Source organism: Notamacropus eugenii, chromosome 1, assembly GCF_028372415.1.
Source record: "Notamacropus eugenii isolate mMacEug1 chromosome 1, mMacEug1.pri_v2, whole genome shotgun sequence".
NCBI lineage: Eukaryota > Metazoa > Chordata > Mammalia > Diprotodontia > Macropodidae > Notamacropus > Notamacropus eugenii.
Genome location: NC_092872.1, coordinates 417,773,579 through 417,790,419, shown reverse-complemented (window position 1 = coordinate 417,790,419; position 16,841 = coordinate 417,773,579). Strand labels below are relative to the sequence as shown.

Below are 16,841 nucleotides of genomic sequence, written 5' to 3'. Positions count from 1 at the left end.
GTTTAATTGTCAGTATCTCTGAACTGAAAGGTCTAGGGGAGAAACTCCTCCAGAGTTCATATGAATCTCTGCAGTCCTTGTGTTTTCGATGGCTGTGCCCCATGACTGGATTGTCTCCCTCCTCTCTGCTGCCTCCTGCCATCCCTGGCCCCTTTTTAAGAGGAGGCTCAAATCCGACCTTCTGCAGGAGGCTTTTCCTAGTCCTCCTACTTCTCACTTCCTCCAAGTACCTTTCCTATGTTTGCACAGTATATATCTTGTATATACAGTTCTTTGCCTGTAGTCTCCTCCATCAGAAGGTAAACTCGGTTTCTGCCTTTCTTTGTACCCCCAGCACTTAGTTCAATGTCTGGCACATGTTGTTAGTTAGCTGAGTGCGACTCTACTGTGAGCCCATGACATGGGAAAAACCATGGGGTTTTCTTGGCAAAGTACCGGAATCGTTTGCCATTTCCTTCTCCAGTGTGTCCTTATTTTACAGATGGGGAACTGAGGCAAACACAGGGGCGGCTGGGGTGGTCAGCCTTAAGTCTAGAAGACCCCTCAATTCAAGCCTCAGACACTAGCTACGTGACCGTGGGCAAACCCCGTTTGCCTCATTTTCTCCTCCGTAAAAATGGCAAACCATTCCAGTATCTTTGCCAGGAGAAGCCCATTACGGGGTCACGACTGAGCGACAAAGCAACTTCCCCAGGGTCACACAGCTAAGAGGTGTTCTTATAGAAACTCAGATCTCTCCGACTTCAGGCCCCGCGATCTCTCCAGGGCACTGCCTCGCTGCCCCTGACTGACATATAGGAAGCGCTTCATAAGTGCTGGCTCGGCAGGGCAGACGCTTTGCAACGCTTGGGGAGTTGGTCTGGGAAGGCGGGGGTGAGGGGAATCTCGGAAGCGTACCTGGCAGGGGTGGGCTTCTCGGAACTGAAGGAGAGGTGTAGGGGATATCTGGACTTAAGGGGTCTTGTGGGAGGGTTCCATCACCAGCTGGAACGGGGCGGGGCGGGGTTGGGCAGGGCCGAACTGGGCAGGACCAGAGCTTCCGAGTCCGTTCCTTCCCGGCGGCGCGCCTCCCGGACAAAGCCTGCGCATTTTCCTGGCGGTGATTGGCTGAGAGTGACGTGCTGACCGCCCCCCTTGGACACGCAGGCCGGGGCCGGCGCGCCGTAACCAATAGCAGGGCTCGGCGCCGGCGCTTCTCTGTATCAATCTCGGAGCTGCCAGCCAATGGGAGCGCCGCTACCCGGCTCGTGCCCCTTTCGCGGCAAAAAGGATTTGGCGCGTAAAAGTGTCCGGGACTTTGCGGGGATCAGCTGGAGAGACCAAAACAAGCTCCCAGCCCCGGCTCCGGTCCCGGGCATTGCTCTGTCCTCCAGTCTCCCGCCTCGGCTCCATCCGTCTGTACGGATCCCATCACTACTGAACCCCGGAGTCCAGGACCGCGCATGGGCCAGGGCCCTCTCGGAGCCTCCGGCAGCTCGCGCCCCAGCCCCGGTCCGGGGCCCTGAGCCCTCGCCGGGCAGGCCAGGCCGAGCCGGAGACTATGGATCTGGGATCCGGAGCAGGCTCTAGTGCCGAGACCCCCGGCAGCGGATAGTGCCCCGAGAGGCGACCGCGGAAGCCCGCCCAGCCTCGGGCCGCGCCCCGCCCCAGCCCTCCCGGCCCGCCGGCCAGTCCCTGTCCCTGGGATGTGAGCCGGTGCCCGGGGGAGCGAGCGAGCCAGCGGAGCCGCCATGGCCCTGGACGGCAGCGGCGGCGGCGGCGGCACGTGCGTGGCGGAGCTAGAGGCCCTGCTGGGGGCTGGGGGGCTGCAGCTGCTGGAGCAGCAGATCGTCATCATCTCCACCCAGGACGAAGGCCCGCTCAGCGCCGCCGCTGTCCCCGTCACCGCCGAGGGGCCCCGAGAGGCCGAGTTGCTGCTGTTCGCTACGCCCCAGGCGCCCCGGCCCGGAGCCAGCGGACCCAGGCCTGCCCTGGGCCGGCCTCCGGTAACTACTCCACTCCCCGCCCTCCCAGCACCATGGGCGGGCCTCGGCCCCGGGCATCTCTGTGAGCATGCATCTCCACGGCGGGACCCGAGCGCCAGGGGCCCTGGGCAGCTTTCCAGGGCTGATCCCACGGCCAGGAGGGCGGCTCTGCGGGCGGGGGCACGGCTGGAGGGGAGTCTAATCGGCTGTACCAGATGGATGGGTTTGCGCCAGAGGGAGCCCCCTTGCAATGCGCCTGCCTCCGGGGTGGAGCTGAGCTGTGGCCGCCTCACAGCGCTGGGGACTCTCTGTACCTTTGCCCTCTCAGAGAACGTGGCCTAGTGCTCCGAGGCCGGGTCTGGATAGGAGGGGGGCGGCGGTGGAAGCTGGCTTTCTCCTCCCACTGGACGGTGGGCTCTGGCCTTTAGATACTCCCAACCCCCTCCACTCAGTGGAGAGACCCGACTCTGGCTGCCGAAGGGCAGCCCTTGGCCTGGGGCAGAGCTGAGATTGAGGATGGACCCTGGGTGTCAGTATTTGAGTCTGTTCAAAGTCCTGTTTTATTAACCACATCACCGGTGGCAGTAAAATGAGGTGGTGGGTTTGTGTCAGTAGGAGTGGCTACACGCTGTAGAACAGGAGTGCTCTTTGCCAGGGCTGGAGTGTGTGTGTGTTTGGGGCGGGGGGGAGGGGGGGGCAGATCATAGTTGATTCAAGAGGAGGATGAGAAAGAATGCTGTGGGGTCCTATGCTTGCAGCTGCCCACCCAGTGCCCCTGTAACATCTGCTGAGTGCCCCTGGGTACTCGAAAGGTGCCCAGGTGTGGGCGCTGCCTTTCCCGGCTCTGCTCTCTTTGCCCCCAGAAATGGACCAAAATTGAAGTGGGCTGTTTGTGTGAGGCCTCGGCAAGGCGGGAATGGGTTCTGCCTCTCCCCCATTAGGGAATGAGGGTACAGCCTGGAGTGGCAGCTGATGTTCTCCCTCCCACCGCCCCCTCCATCTGTTGGTCCTCTCCACCTGCCTTCATATTTTCAAGGGGCTTGTTGCCATAGTGTCTAAATGCTCAGTGAACTTGTTCAGCTCCCCTAGGCCCCCTGGGGGAGGGGAAGGGAACGGGTGACTGAGCTGGTCCTTGGCCTCTGTGGTGTGGTGCCTGGGTGGCTGGGGGAAGGGCTGAATGAGGCAAGAGGGAGCAGTTGAGCTGCTTGTGGCAAGTAGTCTCCCTCCCTCTGCACCTCAGCTGCCCTGCCCCTCTCATCCCCCTTCCCTCCCTCCATTTTCTCTATGAACCTGTAGAACCTGGTTGGGTTCCCTTGGGTTGAGACCAAAGAAAGCTCTCTCTGCTGTTGGAAGCCAGACACCAGGCCCTGGGTTTGGCCTTAGTATCTGGTCCTGATAGCACTGAGACCCCTGGAGGTTGGTGGTCCTACCTAAGAGGAACTAATGTGGGAAAAGGGGGAGTTAGGAGAGCTGGCCTCTGTACCTGGGACAGTGAACTGTACAGATTGGGTTTGGCCTGGGATTCCTAGGACATGTTTTGTGGTCAAGTCAGAGTCCTAGGGCCTTTCCAAGGGACTTCCCCAAGGATATCTGGGATATTGATGAGGCTACTGGATTGTGTAGTCTGGAAGAAGGAGGAGGCGAACCCCAAACAAAACCTGTCTGAAAAATTAAAAAAAGTCTTGGCCCTGGGGAGTGTTGAGAAAAGGGAATTACAGCAGATGCACCAGTCATGTTGGGAAAACTTCCTGAAATCTAGGCCCTTCTTCAGCAGCCAGCGATTCCGATTGGCTGTAGTGTGTGTGTGGCTGTGTGTGTGTGTGTGTGTGTCTGTGTGTGTGTTGGGGAGGGAGATGAGACTGCAGTGGTTTTTTGGATAGAGGTCGTAGAAGGTCTCCAAATCATATGGCAAACCCCCACTGTGGGCTGTGATAAGGTGCCCTGCTAAGTTGGCTCTCCTGGGTAAGTCAGGGAGAGGAGATCCCAAAAATGATCTGCAGACCTACCTCGTGCCCATCTGAGTCCATGCCATATGGGTTTCCTGCCTTCCCTTATTGAACTGGAAAAGGAGCTGCATTCCCAGGGGACTGATAGTGGTGGGGAGTGGCACAGAGGCATCAGAGTGTAGAGGAGAGAGTCCTAGATTTGTGGTTAGATTTGTGGTTAGGAGCTGGGTTCTAATCTAACTTCCACCACTTATCTACTTATCCCTCTCCAAGTCACTTCCCTGGTTTCCTTATCTGTCACACAGGGCCTCATGCCTCTATATGGACTCTGATGTCTCCCTTTTCTCCTTGCCCTGTTTTGGGGGCCTAGTAAGGGGAGGGTAGGAAGAAGCCATACCTCCCAGTGCTTACAACTGCTTAGTAGCCTTTATGTAGGGAACTACCTCGACTGTTTGTGGCTACTTCCTTTCGTCATCTCGCTGCCCCTAGACTGACACTGTGGCTAGGATGGTAAAGGGAGTTGGGGGAAAGACTGGAGCGACCCCTGTGGTTGGAGCTCAGGTCGATGCCTTCTTGCCCTCCCCTTTCCTCTATTCTTGCTGCTTTTAGGGCCTTAGTGATAAATTCTGCCATAACTAAACTCTCCTATGTACCTCTTCTGGGTACCCAGGTTCAGGAGCCTTAGAGCCCCATGGCAAAAGAACCCAGATTGCCTTGGTGTAGGTGAGTGGGTGGGGGACACACACAGTCAGAGAAAAGTGGCTGCTGAGATGAGGGAAGTCTGGAACAGAAAATTATGGGTGTTCAGGGGAATGAACCCACCCCCCATGCTTAATACTATTTTATTGTGGGTCCTAGGGTTGGCAGGTGAATCAATATCATTCAGGTGTAGCAATGCAGATTCTCTCTTGCCCTGCCCTACCCTGCCTCCTCCCATCATCACAGCACAGAGGGAAAACCTGTTCTGTGTCTGTGGGTAAGGAATGTCAGCCCTAGAAGCATGTGCAGGCATCGGCTCCCTGGCCATAGCTCTTCCACACCCTCCATGATGCCTGGCCCTCTCCTGCCATCCCAGATCACAGAACTCCCCTGTCCTCTCTCTTAGTTTGGTTGGTCTTATGATCTGGTGTTATCACCATCAACCACCATTTAACAATAGCTAACATTTCTATAGCTTTTGCAAAGATAATTTCTGTCATTTACTATTACCCCCATTTTACAGATGAGGGGACAGAGACTAAGAAAGATGAATTGCTCCTGTGTACAGAGCTAATAAGTGTCAGAGGCAGGATTCTAATTCAAGTCTTCTCGATTCCATGTCCAGAATGAAATAATATATGTAAAGTGATTTGTTAACCTAAAAGTACCATATGAATGCGAGTTATTATCATTACTACTGCTGGAATCTCTAGGGGTTTTGTCTGGCTTGCATAATATATAGTCCCTGTATATAAAGGACCTAAAGAGGGCCTGGAGTTGGACTGTGAGTGTGCTGGGGAGCAGAGGGAGCCTTGAAATCTGGGGTTATTTGGAGTGGTTCTGGAAAGGAAAGGAGGTGGACAAGCAAAGTGGAAGGGAGCAGGGAATGATTTCCAGGGGTGAGATACATCCAGAGTGAAGAAAACTGGGGCCTTAAGTCAGCCTGTCTGCTTGAATTGAAGAGTAAAAGGAGGGGAGCCTGGGGAGATAAGGGTGGATATTGAGATTGGAGCTAGAAGAGGCAGAGCTCTGAATGCTGCACTAAGAAGTTTGGACTTTTATCTAAGAGGTGATGGGAAGATTTGTGAGGAGAGGAGTGAGTGGCATGACCAGAACTTAATCTGGCAGCCTTTATAGGCAGAGTTGGAGAGGAAAAAACAGGAGACTGTGGTAGTCTGGGTATGAGGTAATAAGGCCTGGAATGGAAGCAGCTTCTTTCACTGTAGGAATTCTGATTTTTAGGAATTTTTTTTTTCAGTTGAGCTGAAATTTGCCTGTCTGGGACAGACATTACCTGACAATCAGTCCTAGTACTGACTTCTGAATGTCCTCTGAGGGCTGACATGGGCCTTAGGAATATTCCCATTTCACAGATGAAGACAGTGTGACTTAGGGAGGTGCTCTCATGCTCCAGGGCAGATCCCCGCCTGGGGCTATCCAAGTCAGGCCTCAGGACTAGTAGGAACAACTATAACACCTAGTGGACACCCTATGCCCAGTGCAGAATACCCTCTGAGGTCGGGGTAGCTCAGATCCCAGTGTGTTGTCCCTCCTTGTATTGGCTCTGAGGAGGGAAGCACCTGGCCCTCTGTGCTTCCCCTAGAAGTTCATCTGGCTTTAATGGCATTAATGGCTTTGATTAATGAATACTTTAGGCATCAGTAACTGTCAGTGCCTTTTAATGGGGCTTCCCATCTCTCCTAGTGCCTCAGTCACTAAGATCATCCCTTAGCTTTCTGAGAACATCAACAGTTTCATGCTCCCAAGGAGCATAGCCTAGTCTTCTCACAGCCCATCCATCCAGAGTCTGCCTCTGAAGGCTTTTGTTATCTTAGGGGAGACTCACAGCACCCCTTTCAGGGAGACTGGGTAAGGATTCTTATCCGAGGCTCGGAGAGTTTATGTGACAGTAAGTTACTAGCAGAAGCATGATTAGAACCCAGATCTGACTCTTTTATCTTGGTATCGTGATAAAAAGAAAACTGATTGTGAGGTCGGAGGTCCCGGGTTCAAATTGGCCCTCTGATACTCCCTGGATCACCATGGGCAAATCAGTTCACCCTTCTGGGCCTCAGTGTCCTCATTTGTAAAATGAAACCAGGGGATTGGGTTAAGTGGCCTCCAAGGCCCCTTCCCATCTAGATCCATGAGTCTGGGCTCACCCTGCCTGGTGCTAGAGCAGTAAGAATACAAAGCTGTATGGAAGTACTCAGACTGTCGGGGCTATGGGAGCTGGAAGGAGGGAAGGGGCTGTGAGGCCTGGGGGGGAGTTGGGAAAACCTTTCTGAAAAGAGGCATGTCCAGGATTCTAAGGCTAAGTGTTAAGTAAACAGGGGGAGGTGTTCTTTGTGACACTGGGTGAGTCATTTAACCTGTGGGTCTTTGTTTCCTCCTCTGAAATAATAGTAGGAGAGTGTTTATAGAGCACTTTAAGGTTTGCAAAGTGCTTTACATATTTTCTCATTTAATCCTCACCCTGTGAGGTAGGTGCTAATATTATCACCCCCATTTTATAGATCAGAAAGCTGAGGCTAAGAGGGGTTAAGTGACATGCCCGGGTAGGGAGTGTTTGAGGTAGGATTTGAATTTCAGGTCTTTCTGACTCCAAATGTAACAGGCTATCCACTGTGCCACTTATCTTCTGCCTCTCCTATGAAATGAGGGAGGTGGACTGATTGACCTCTAAGGTCCCTTCCAGTTCCTGAACATATGATCCTATGATTCCTGTCAGGACTTATGTAGAGCAGGGGAAATGTCCATAGGGGAAGTCTTTCCTTGTCTGAGTGAGTGCCAAAATAGGAACTTGGTGTCCACGTGCACACAGAGAGGTATGGTCCCAGCTTTGTTGGCCAGAACTCCCCGACAGAATCCGATTTAGGGCAGAATTTCTTACGCATTAGTAAATTAAAAACAAAAAAGGAGAGAAGAATAGTCACATAGGAAATAGAGGAGTTGGGATTTGAACTGGGGACCTTTGATTCTGTTGTCCTACACTACCAAGAACCATAGACTCAGAGCTGGAAGGGACCTCATTTTATGCATGAGAAAACAGTCCCAGAAAAGGCCAGTGACTTACCCAAGATCACAAAGTTCTTCCCCCAGGACTGTCATCTTCCTGCAAAATAAAAACCTCTTTTGAAATACAGGCCTACCAAACCTTCCTACCTCACCCTCCTGCAAGGGGCCCCTACACCCCTGGTCCCACCTCCCACCTCTTTCTAAGGCTAAAGATGATCTCTCTGAGCTCCCTGAGGGCAGGGGCTATCTTTTCCCCTCTCTTTTCTTCCTTTCCTCCTCTCTTCCCTGCTGTAGGGCCACTTACTAACCACCTGTTGATCGGTAGCTCTCCATGGCCATTTCCTGGACTCCTTTCTACCTTGTGTCCCAGAACCATCTTCTCATTTGGGGGTTGGGGAGGGGTGAGTGAAGAAACTGGAGATAGAACTCAGGCTATATCTATGCCCATCCCTCTTTTCCAGAGATTCCTGGGTTATCCCAGGCTGATCTGACTGGGCATAGGATAGATTGGAGTCCTGCTGTTCCACCCAGTCCTGGGCCAGTTCTTAGAGTGTGCCCTGGACTCTTAGCAGATCGCCTCAGTTCTTGAGAACAGGGGAGCAGGTGGGGAATCGTTGATTATCCACTAAAGGGGAGACGGGCCAGCTTTGTCAATGCGGGGACCCTGAGTTGTTTCTAAGAATGGGGAATCCTATCACCAGCCCTTAAGACACTGACAGAACAAGTTTCTAGCCCCCTTCCTGGGCCTCTTTGGGTCCCTCATGAGGCCTCTTTTTTCCTCTCCCCTGTGCTGCAGGTAAAAAGGAAGCTGGACTTGGAAACAGACCATCAGTACATAGCTGAAGGCAGCCAGCCAGCCCGGGCCAGGCCCAGACCCCCTGGCAAAGGTATGGGCCTTCCTTACCCAAGTAGACTCTCCAGCTCAGCTCCCCCTTCCTGGCCCCCTAGTTAGGCTGCTCAGGACACTGGGAAGCCAGTGTCCCCACACTGAACTTGGGCCAACCAGGGCCTCTGGTTTTTTCTCTGTCTTCCCCATGAATGGGTGCTGTTTGGGATGGAAAGAGCCCCTCCAAACCAGGGCCTCTCTCCTAACCTCTGATTCCCCTTTTCTATTGGACCCTGATGCTCTGAGGAGCCAGAGCTAGACAGGGCAGGAGTCTGAAAAACTTGGCTCTTTTCTCCCACCCACTCACCCCTATGTAGACTGGGCACTGGAACAGGAGAGCCAAGCAGGGTCTCCAGCAAGGGGCAGTCAAAGGAGCCTGGCACCATTGACTGGCCTAATGATCTGGGCCCTGGGGGAGGTAGACGGGGCTTTGTCGGGGAATGGGCTGGGTTGCCCAGCTCAGGGAGGAAGTTCTGTGGTTAGTGACAGAGCTGGGGTTGGGTGTGTCAACACAGGGGGCTTTCCTGCCTGGGTGATGTCCTGTGGCATCTATGAGCAGACAAGAAGAATGTATATGAGCCCTTGAACTGGGATAGAATCCTTTCCTGCCCTTTGGATCCTGGTCTTGGCAACTTTCCATCCCTGCAGACCTGGGGGAATCATACCTCAGGCATCTTCCCTGCCCCTGCTGTTGCCTGAGGGTGTGGCATCAGCCTGGGAGGATGTGGGCACTGAGCCTGGGTCCTTGGTCCCTGCCAACAGGTGTGAAGTCCCCAGGGGAGAAGTCTCGCTATGAGACCTCACTGAACTTGACTACCAAACGCTTCCTGGAGTTGCTGAACCAGTCTACAGATGGCGTGGTGGACCTGAACTGGGCAGCAGAGGTGCTGAAGGTGCAGAAACGGCGTATCTATGACATCACCAACGTGCTCGAGGGCATCCAGCTCATCACCAAGAAGTCCAAGAACCACATCCAGTGGCTGTAGGTGCCAATGTCCCAGGAGAGGACTTAGTGCTCCATCTAGCTGTTGAAGGGCATGGCTCCCAATCCCTCTTCTTTCCATACATCTCTGGCTACCTCTCCCCTAGTTAGGGCAGGGACCTGGGTCTGAAGTCAGAAAGACCTGAGTTCAAATTTGGCCTCAGACGCTTCCTAGCTGTGTGACTCAGGGCAAGTTACTTCACCTCTGTGTGACTCTATTTCCTCTACTGTAAAATGGGGATACCTACCTACCTCCCAAAGCTACAAAGATCCAAGTGAAGTTATATTTGTAAGGTGCTTAGCACAGCACCTGACACCTAGTAATGTTAGCTGTTGTTATCAATATGGTGATCAAGGTAATGGTGGGAGAGAAGGATTCTGATTGCGGGGAGACAGAGTGACAAAAACAGAAATTTAGAGTAGGAAGAGACCTTAAAGTCTAACTTTCTCATTTTATACGTGGGAAACTGAAGTCCAAAAAGGGAAAGTGACTTGGCTCAGGTCACACACTGAGTCCCTGGCAGGGCAGGGACAAGGATTTAGGTGTCTCCATGCCCAGCCCAAAGTTTCCAGCTATAGCATCTAGTAAGGGCAGTGGGGAGGCCAGAGAAGAGGGCAGATGGGCAGCCCTTAACTTAAGAGAAGGGGTGAGGCAGCTGGTCAGACAGAGAAGGACATGGGGGCAGGGGGAGAATGACATAGCAAGGCTTTGTGTCTGAGGGGTACTGGTCGAAAAGAGCAGGCAGAAGGAGCAGTTGTGCCCAGACTCTCTAACCCTTCCTGGGCCTGGCTACCCAGGGGTTGAGGGTAAGTGAGGATCTTGGCACCTTTCCTTCCCTTGTAGATTCTAAGAAAAGACTGTGATTCCAGGGGTGGGGTGGGGTGGAGGCAAGCCCAGCTTTGCTGTTGCTGCCCCCTCCCATCTGAGCCACCTGCTTATCTCAGTGACCGAAAGAATTCCACATGGGGTGAAGGGGCTAATGGGATCCCTTCTGGACAGCTGGTTGTTGAGACCTGGGAGGTGTTGGAAGAACTGAGACAGTCTCTTGAGCATAGAAAGCCCAAGATGGTCCTCCCTTCTGCCCACCACCACTCCCCCTTCAAGCCTAGGACCAAAGTAGCTACTCTGAGAAAGAGAGGGTAGCGAGGGGAAGTCCCTCTCACAGATCTACCTTTTTCTTCTCCCTGTCGTGCTTCCAGGGGAAACCATTCTGTAGCCGTCAACACCAGCAAGCACCAGATGCTCGCCAAGGACTTGCATCATCTCCAGGAGGCTGAGAGGCAGCTGGATGACTTGATCCAGATGTGCACGGTTCAGCTCAAACTGCTCACTGAAGATGCAGACAATCAGCAATATCCTTGTTGAGTCACAGTGATGCAGTGGTGTGGCTTTGGATGCTTCATTCTCAGAATCAGAGGCTCCATATCCAGAAGGGAACCTCCATAGATATCATCTGGCATCCTTAGACATCAACCCTTGCCTGAGAGGTGACCCCCACATGCAGCATCCTTGACAAGTAGTCCTCCAGCCGCTGCTTAACTGATGAGGAGCTTAGCATCTCCAGAGACAGCTCCTTCCATAGCTGGATAGCTCTCATTACTTCCTGACAGTGACCTCAAATCTTCCCTGGAATCTCTAACCATTAGTCATAATTCTACCTTCTGGAAAGTCTTGGCTACCAGATATTTGAAGGGAGCTATCATATTACCAGGGCAGTTAGGTGGGGCAATGGATAGTGCCAGGCCTGTAGTTAGGAAGACTCATTTCCTTAAGCTCAAATACTGGCCTCAGATGCTTTCTATCTGTGTGACCCTGGGCAAGTCACTTAGCTCTGCCTCAATTTCCTGATCTGTCAAATGAGCTAGAGAAGGAAATGGCAAACCACTCCAGTATCTTTGTCAAGAAAACCACAAAAGGGGTCACAAAGAGTTGGACATACTGAAACAACCGAACAATTGACCACTACCCACCCCTCTCCCCCAAGTGTGATTTCTTCTAGGCTAAATATCCCTAGTTCTTTAAATGATCCTCCTAGAGCCTGGCCTCCATTCTTTTCCTTCTCCTAGTCCCTGTCTTTTAGCTTATCACAATTCCTCCTAAATATGGTTTCCAGAACTGAACATGATTATCTACATCTAGCTGGAATTTGGAAGTCTCAGTGTAGAGTGGGGCTCACCTCCTAGGCTCTGGATACCATACCCATCACCTCAGATAAATTGCATTAGGTTTTAGTTTGACCTCCTCATCATATACAATCCTTTTAAGTCCTCAAGGCCTTCTCCCTCACAAATTTCTGTTGTGCCATGCTTCTCCCAACCTGTACTTGGATAGTCACCCAAGTGCAGGATTATAACATTACTATTCAATTCCATTTTACTTAACTCATTCCATTGCCATGACTTGTTAAGATCCTTTTGAATTCTCATGTCATTCAGACTTTTTAACTCTCCTTACATAACAGCATGTTATTCTCAAATCTGTGACATGTACATCATCATCAAAGTCATTGTTGAATAGAAGAGGCCTGTGGACATATCCCCACCCTCTAGTTTATGTTTGGTTAGCCAATCACTTTCCAACCTGCCTATTAGGGCAGCTAGGTGGTGCACTGGATAGAGCACCTGTGCAGGAGTCAGGAGGACCTGAGTTCAAATCTCACCTCGGACACTTGACACTCACTAGCTGTGTGACCTTGGACAGGTTACTTAACCCCAACTGCCTCATCCTGGGTCATCTCCAGTCATCCTGAGGAATATCCGATCTTTGGATCCAGATGGCTCAGGAGGAGAAGTAAGGCTACACATCCCTCCCTCACTCAAAACAAAGTCAAGTGCAAGTCATGTCATTGTTTCTCTGATGGCATGGTTGTCTTTGGCAACGAAGGACGAACACACGCTCAACCTACCTATTACCACGTAGTTCATAACTTATCCACAAGAATTTTGTGGGAAAATTTTGTCAAGTACTTTACTAAAATGCAGTCTATTATGTATGTTCCCCTGAGCTACTTGCTAAGTGCTCAAGCTTCTGGTATTTTATTGGAGTCTTAGAGCTTTCTTGTGAGGCAGCTAGGATAAGAGTTAGGACCACCATTTTACAGAAGAGAAAGAAGCTCGTAGAGGTTCTATGACTTTTCCAAGGTTGCATGGCTAGTGAGTATTAGAAACAAGAGTTGAACTTGCATCTCTTAACTTACCATCTAGGTCGTTTTTGACTGCACTGGCTTGGGCTTCGTTGAGAGTACAGAATGGAGAAGTTTGGGTCAAGGCTAGGTCATCCCTTCTGGAGGGCCCCTTCAGAGGGGCAGGAGAGTCATTTGGGAGGGAGTTTTCTATGCTTAAAATGGGGAGTGATTTTCGCCATGATGTTGTGGTCCTTGACCTTCAAGTGCACCTTAGCCTATGTGACCTGCCAAGACCTACGAAGTATAGCAGACCCTGCAGAGCAGATGGTGATGGTGATTAAGGCCCCACCGGAGACACAGCTACAGGCGGCAGACCCAGCAGAGGTAATCCTGACCCTTCACCCCCAACCTAATGGGACTCATTGAGCACTCCTTCTTACTCTATACTTGGGTAACCATCACTCTTTTTCTCCTCACTAGATAGTATTTTATTTTTTTCCAATTATATATAAAGATAATTTTTAACATTCACTTTTTATATAAAGTTTTGAATTCCAAATTTTCTCCTTCCCTGTTTCCTAAGGCAGAAAGCAATTTGATATAGGTTGTATATGTACAATCGTAAAACATAACCATATTAGTCATGTTGTGAAAGGTAATGTCCACTTTGAAGACCCTAAACTAGGGTTGAGGAACCTATGGCCTTAAGGCCACATGTGGCCTTCTAGGTCCTTGGGTGCAACCTTTAGACTGAGTCCAAGTTTTACTTTTTTTATTAAGGGGATTTGTTCTATGAAGTTTGGATTCAGTCCAAGGGCTGCACTTGAGAACCTAGAGGACAGCATGTGACCTTCAGGTCCTAGGTTCCCTACCCCTGTACTTAAACTCTTACCTCTTGGCTGTGGCCAGGGTGGAGAAAGGCCTAGAAACCAGGCAAAGACTGGTCAACCTGCACTGGTTTTCTTCCTCAGTCACTGTAGCCTCCACTCTAAAGTGGTACCAGCAAGCTGAGAGGTCTCAGAGCAATCTCAGCCCCATTTGACCAGGGTATTTCTCGGAATTGCCCTTTCTGCTTCTTCCTTCCCTTCCCTAATCCTAGCTCTGTCTGGGGCTGTTTGCTCCTGTGGAACCAACACAGGTAGAAGAGACTGTTCTCTGGGCCTCTAACCACCCAACCTCCCAATCTACCTCCAGGCATTCCAGATCTCTCTGAAAAGTAGCCGAGGACCCATTGATGTGTTCCTGTGCCCTGAGGAAAGCGCTGATGTGTGCAGTCCAGTGAAGAGTCCCTTTAAAGGAACTCCTGAGGAGACTGGCCTCAGTCTGGAGCCCACACCTCCACCGCAGCTGCCACCGCCACCCCCCAGCCCCCTCACAACCTCGACACAGGAAGGCAGTTTGCCCCTGCTCACCAATGAGCAAGGTGTGTGGGCCAGGGATGTGAGGGCGCCTTTAGGAGGTTCTGGCAGGGGTGGGGAGGGGGAGACACAGAATATAGAAACTTCTTCCCTACCCTCTGGGTTTCCTCATCCTCCCATCTCTTCTAGGGAAGTAGTTTCAGACAGGTAGCTAGCCAGAAGGCCTCCACATCTAGCCAACAGTACCAAAATGAGGGCTGCTCTAGTAGTCTATCTGATGTGGGAAGAGGACAGTGGGTTTGGAGGCTAAGTAGGATTTAGGAGGGAAGGGATTTTGCAGTTCAAATGTGTCATAGTTCTCAGTCAGGCTAGGCTGTCCCCTTGCGCCAGGGTACAGGGCGAAAGTGGCAGCCTTGCCTCATCCCCTCCCTCCCTCCCCCGCATAGACATCCTATAATACAGGCCCCTGCTTCCTCTGTTTCCAGAACACCTTCTGTCCCGGGCAAGCCCAGCTTCCCTCAGAGCCTCAGTAGAAGATGGACGCCTGTCTCCACTAGTGTCAGTGGACAGCCTCCTGGAGCAGGTGAAAGAGGATTTCTCCAGTCTCCTGCCAGATGAGTTCATCAGCCTCTCCCCTCCTCAGGGCCAGGACTATCACTTTGGCCTGGAGGAAGGAGAGGGCATTAGGGAACTCTTTGACTGTGACTTTGGGGACTTCACCCCCTTGGATTTCTGACACAAAACAACAGGAAACTCCCCTGGCCCAAGGATAGGTCAAGGGACTCAGGGAGTAGAGGGGGATAGCACAGTGGCGGGGAGGATGGCTGGAGTCATTGAAAAAGGGTCCAAATCCTGATGAAGCTTGGCTGCTGGATGGGTGTCCTTGTATGTGGAGGGAAACATGCAGGCACTAGGCTGGGATCCCTTAATTAGGCCTCCCCAGGCCATTACCAGCTTTCCCTTCCTATGGGCCTGGAGATCCTTAATGCTGCTGTAGCCCCAGGCCCATCTCCCTCTCCCCCCACTTCATCCTTTCTAAGATTTCCCAGGAGAGGATCTCTGCCTTGCCAGGGAGTCTACCCCAGTAATCTGATTTTGTCACAAAAAGCCACCTAATTTATTTCCCCTTTCTCTTGTCCCCTCTCCCCCCCTCCCATGTCTGGTCTCCTTTATGGGCTGGAGTTCTACACTCTAGGAAGTCAGAGAAGCCAATGAGTGCCCCTGGAGGGAAGGAGCCAGCAGTGGGTGTGGGTGCTTGTGTGTGATGGGAGCGTTAAGTGCACTTTTGCTCATCTTCTCTATATGTAGGTCTTGGAGACCACCAGTCCTTCCCGGGACCCGAGTCCTAGACCCATCCTCAGAGCCTTGCCTGTGCTCGGAGGTCAGGGGGTGAGGGCTTGAGTGGCCTCCTCCCAGAGGCCTTCCCCTAGCCAGCCAGCCAGCTAGCCAGTGCTGGATGAAAGGCTGCCTCCCCTCTGGGGGCCCAGGCTGCATGGAGAGAGCACTTTTGTCGTCTTAAAAGGTTATTTGTTGCAAAGCTTTACTAAAACGCAGTGTGTGCAAACTTATTTATTTATTGAAGTTGGCCATGACTGGCCCCCACTTCCCAGGTGGAATGGGAGCTGGGGGACCAGCATCCCTTGGGGGGAACAGAGGCCCATGTGGCTCATGCATGTCCATTTAGGCCCAAAGGAAGAGGCAGAGGAACAGGAGCTCCTCAGCCTCTGGGGCCTGGAGCAGAAAACCAGGAAGCAAGAGGGGCCAGGCTGGGTTCAAAGGGGGTTTGTCCCTTTACCCTTGGTCCCCAGGATAGAAGTATTTCAAGGTCTGATTTTATTTATTTATTGGGAATGGCAAGAAGGAGAAAGTTATAGGCCAGGAGCAAAGAGAGACTATAGGAGAAGTAGTATAGGTTAGTGAAAGGAGGAGGAAGGCGGGAATTGTCTGCACTAGGTGATTGGTCAGCTTTCTAAGGCTGGAGGAGGAGCCTGGACTGTTGGGACCTGGGCATAATGGGAAAGTCAGCTTGGGTACCAGGATTAGAGGCAGAGGTTGTCAAAGTTTGGTGGAGGAAGCAGTGATACAGTACAAGAGGCATATGTTTGTTGACAGGAGAGTCAAAGAAGTGACTCTTCTGGGGTGGGATGGAGGGATTGTGCCCCCTCAACCCACCCCTACCATGTGAGGTGGAGAGTAAAGTTGGCAACAGGCCTAAAGCCGCCTCAGGTCCGTACTCTGCTTCTGGCCTGAAGCCTGACTTGGGCATTTTTCTCTTTTTTGAGGGAGGGCTAGAGACAGAGACGAGGTATAGTCTTAGTCCCCAAGTTCTCTGCTGCTTCTGCCCTGGACTGGTTTGTACTAGCTTCTGAAGATGCAGCCCCCATCCGTGCGACCTAACCAAACTCCTGTACATGGTTCAGGTCACAGTCTTCCCTCTCCTCCCCTTACTCTCCCAGATTCCCCTTCACCATTTGGATGGTGGGAGGAGAAAGGGCTCTGTCTGGATTGCCAGGGTCACCCTGGAATGGGGATCTCCTAGGCAGAGCAAGAAAGAGGAGATCATGGAGAGGGAGGGGTCAGACTATGTAAAAGAAAAGGAAGAAGCAAATCCTTGATTCCCTACCTCTCCCCAGTCCTCCAAATTCCAGTATCCTCTCAGCTCCCTATTCAACTGGAGGAGGCTAAGGTTTAGGGTCTGTGGGGACAGGGGCAGCATGGGCCAGCTGCTTACAGGACTCAGCCCTCTCCCTGGCCACAGATTTGCCTTTCAGACTCAGTATCTTATTGTGCTTTGGTTTCAATAAATATTTTGATGATGTTTGGGTTGTTTTGGGTAAGATCTGTTTCTCAGGATGGGGAGGGG

The 16,841-nt window shown here is 51.9% G+C and overlaps 1 protein-coding gene across 1 annotated transcript; it reads left to right on the top strand.

The window, feature by feature from the left end:
- The first annotated feature begins 1,256 nt into the window (after positions 1-1,256).
- On the top strand, positions 1,257-16,796 carry E2F1 (E2F transcription factor 1). Its single transcript, XM_072631281.1, has 7 exons — positions 1,257-1,985; positions 8,424-8,514; positions 9,276-9,495; positions 10,696-10,848; positions 12,890-13,004; positions 13,815-14,043; positions 14,464-16,796. Exons 1-7 carry the CDS (start codon positions 1,731-1,733, stop codon positions 14,712-14,714), a joined length of 1,314 nt encoding a protein of 437 aa, XP_072487382.1. The 5' UTR covers positions 1,257-1,730; the 3' UTR covers positions 14,715-16,796.
- Positions 16,797-16,841: the final 45 nt, after the last annotated feature.

Coding starts and splice junctions, on each gene's coding strand:
- E2F1 (XM_072631281.1), top strand. CDS start 1,731: ATGGCCCTGGACGGCAGCGGCGGCGGCGGCGGCACGTGCGTGGCGGAG. Junction 1,986..8,423: donor CTGCCCTGGGCCGGCCTCCG/GTAACTACTCCA, acceptor CCTGTGCTGCAG/GTAAAAAGGAAGCTGGACTT. Junction 9,496..10,695: donor AAGAACCACATCCAGTGGCT/GTAGGTGCCAAT, acceptor TCGTGCTTCCAG/GGGAAACCATTCTGTAGCCG.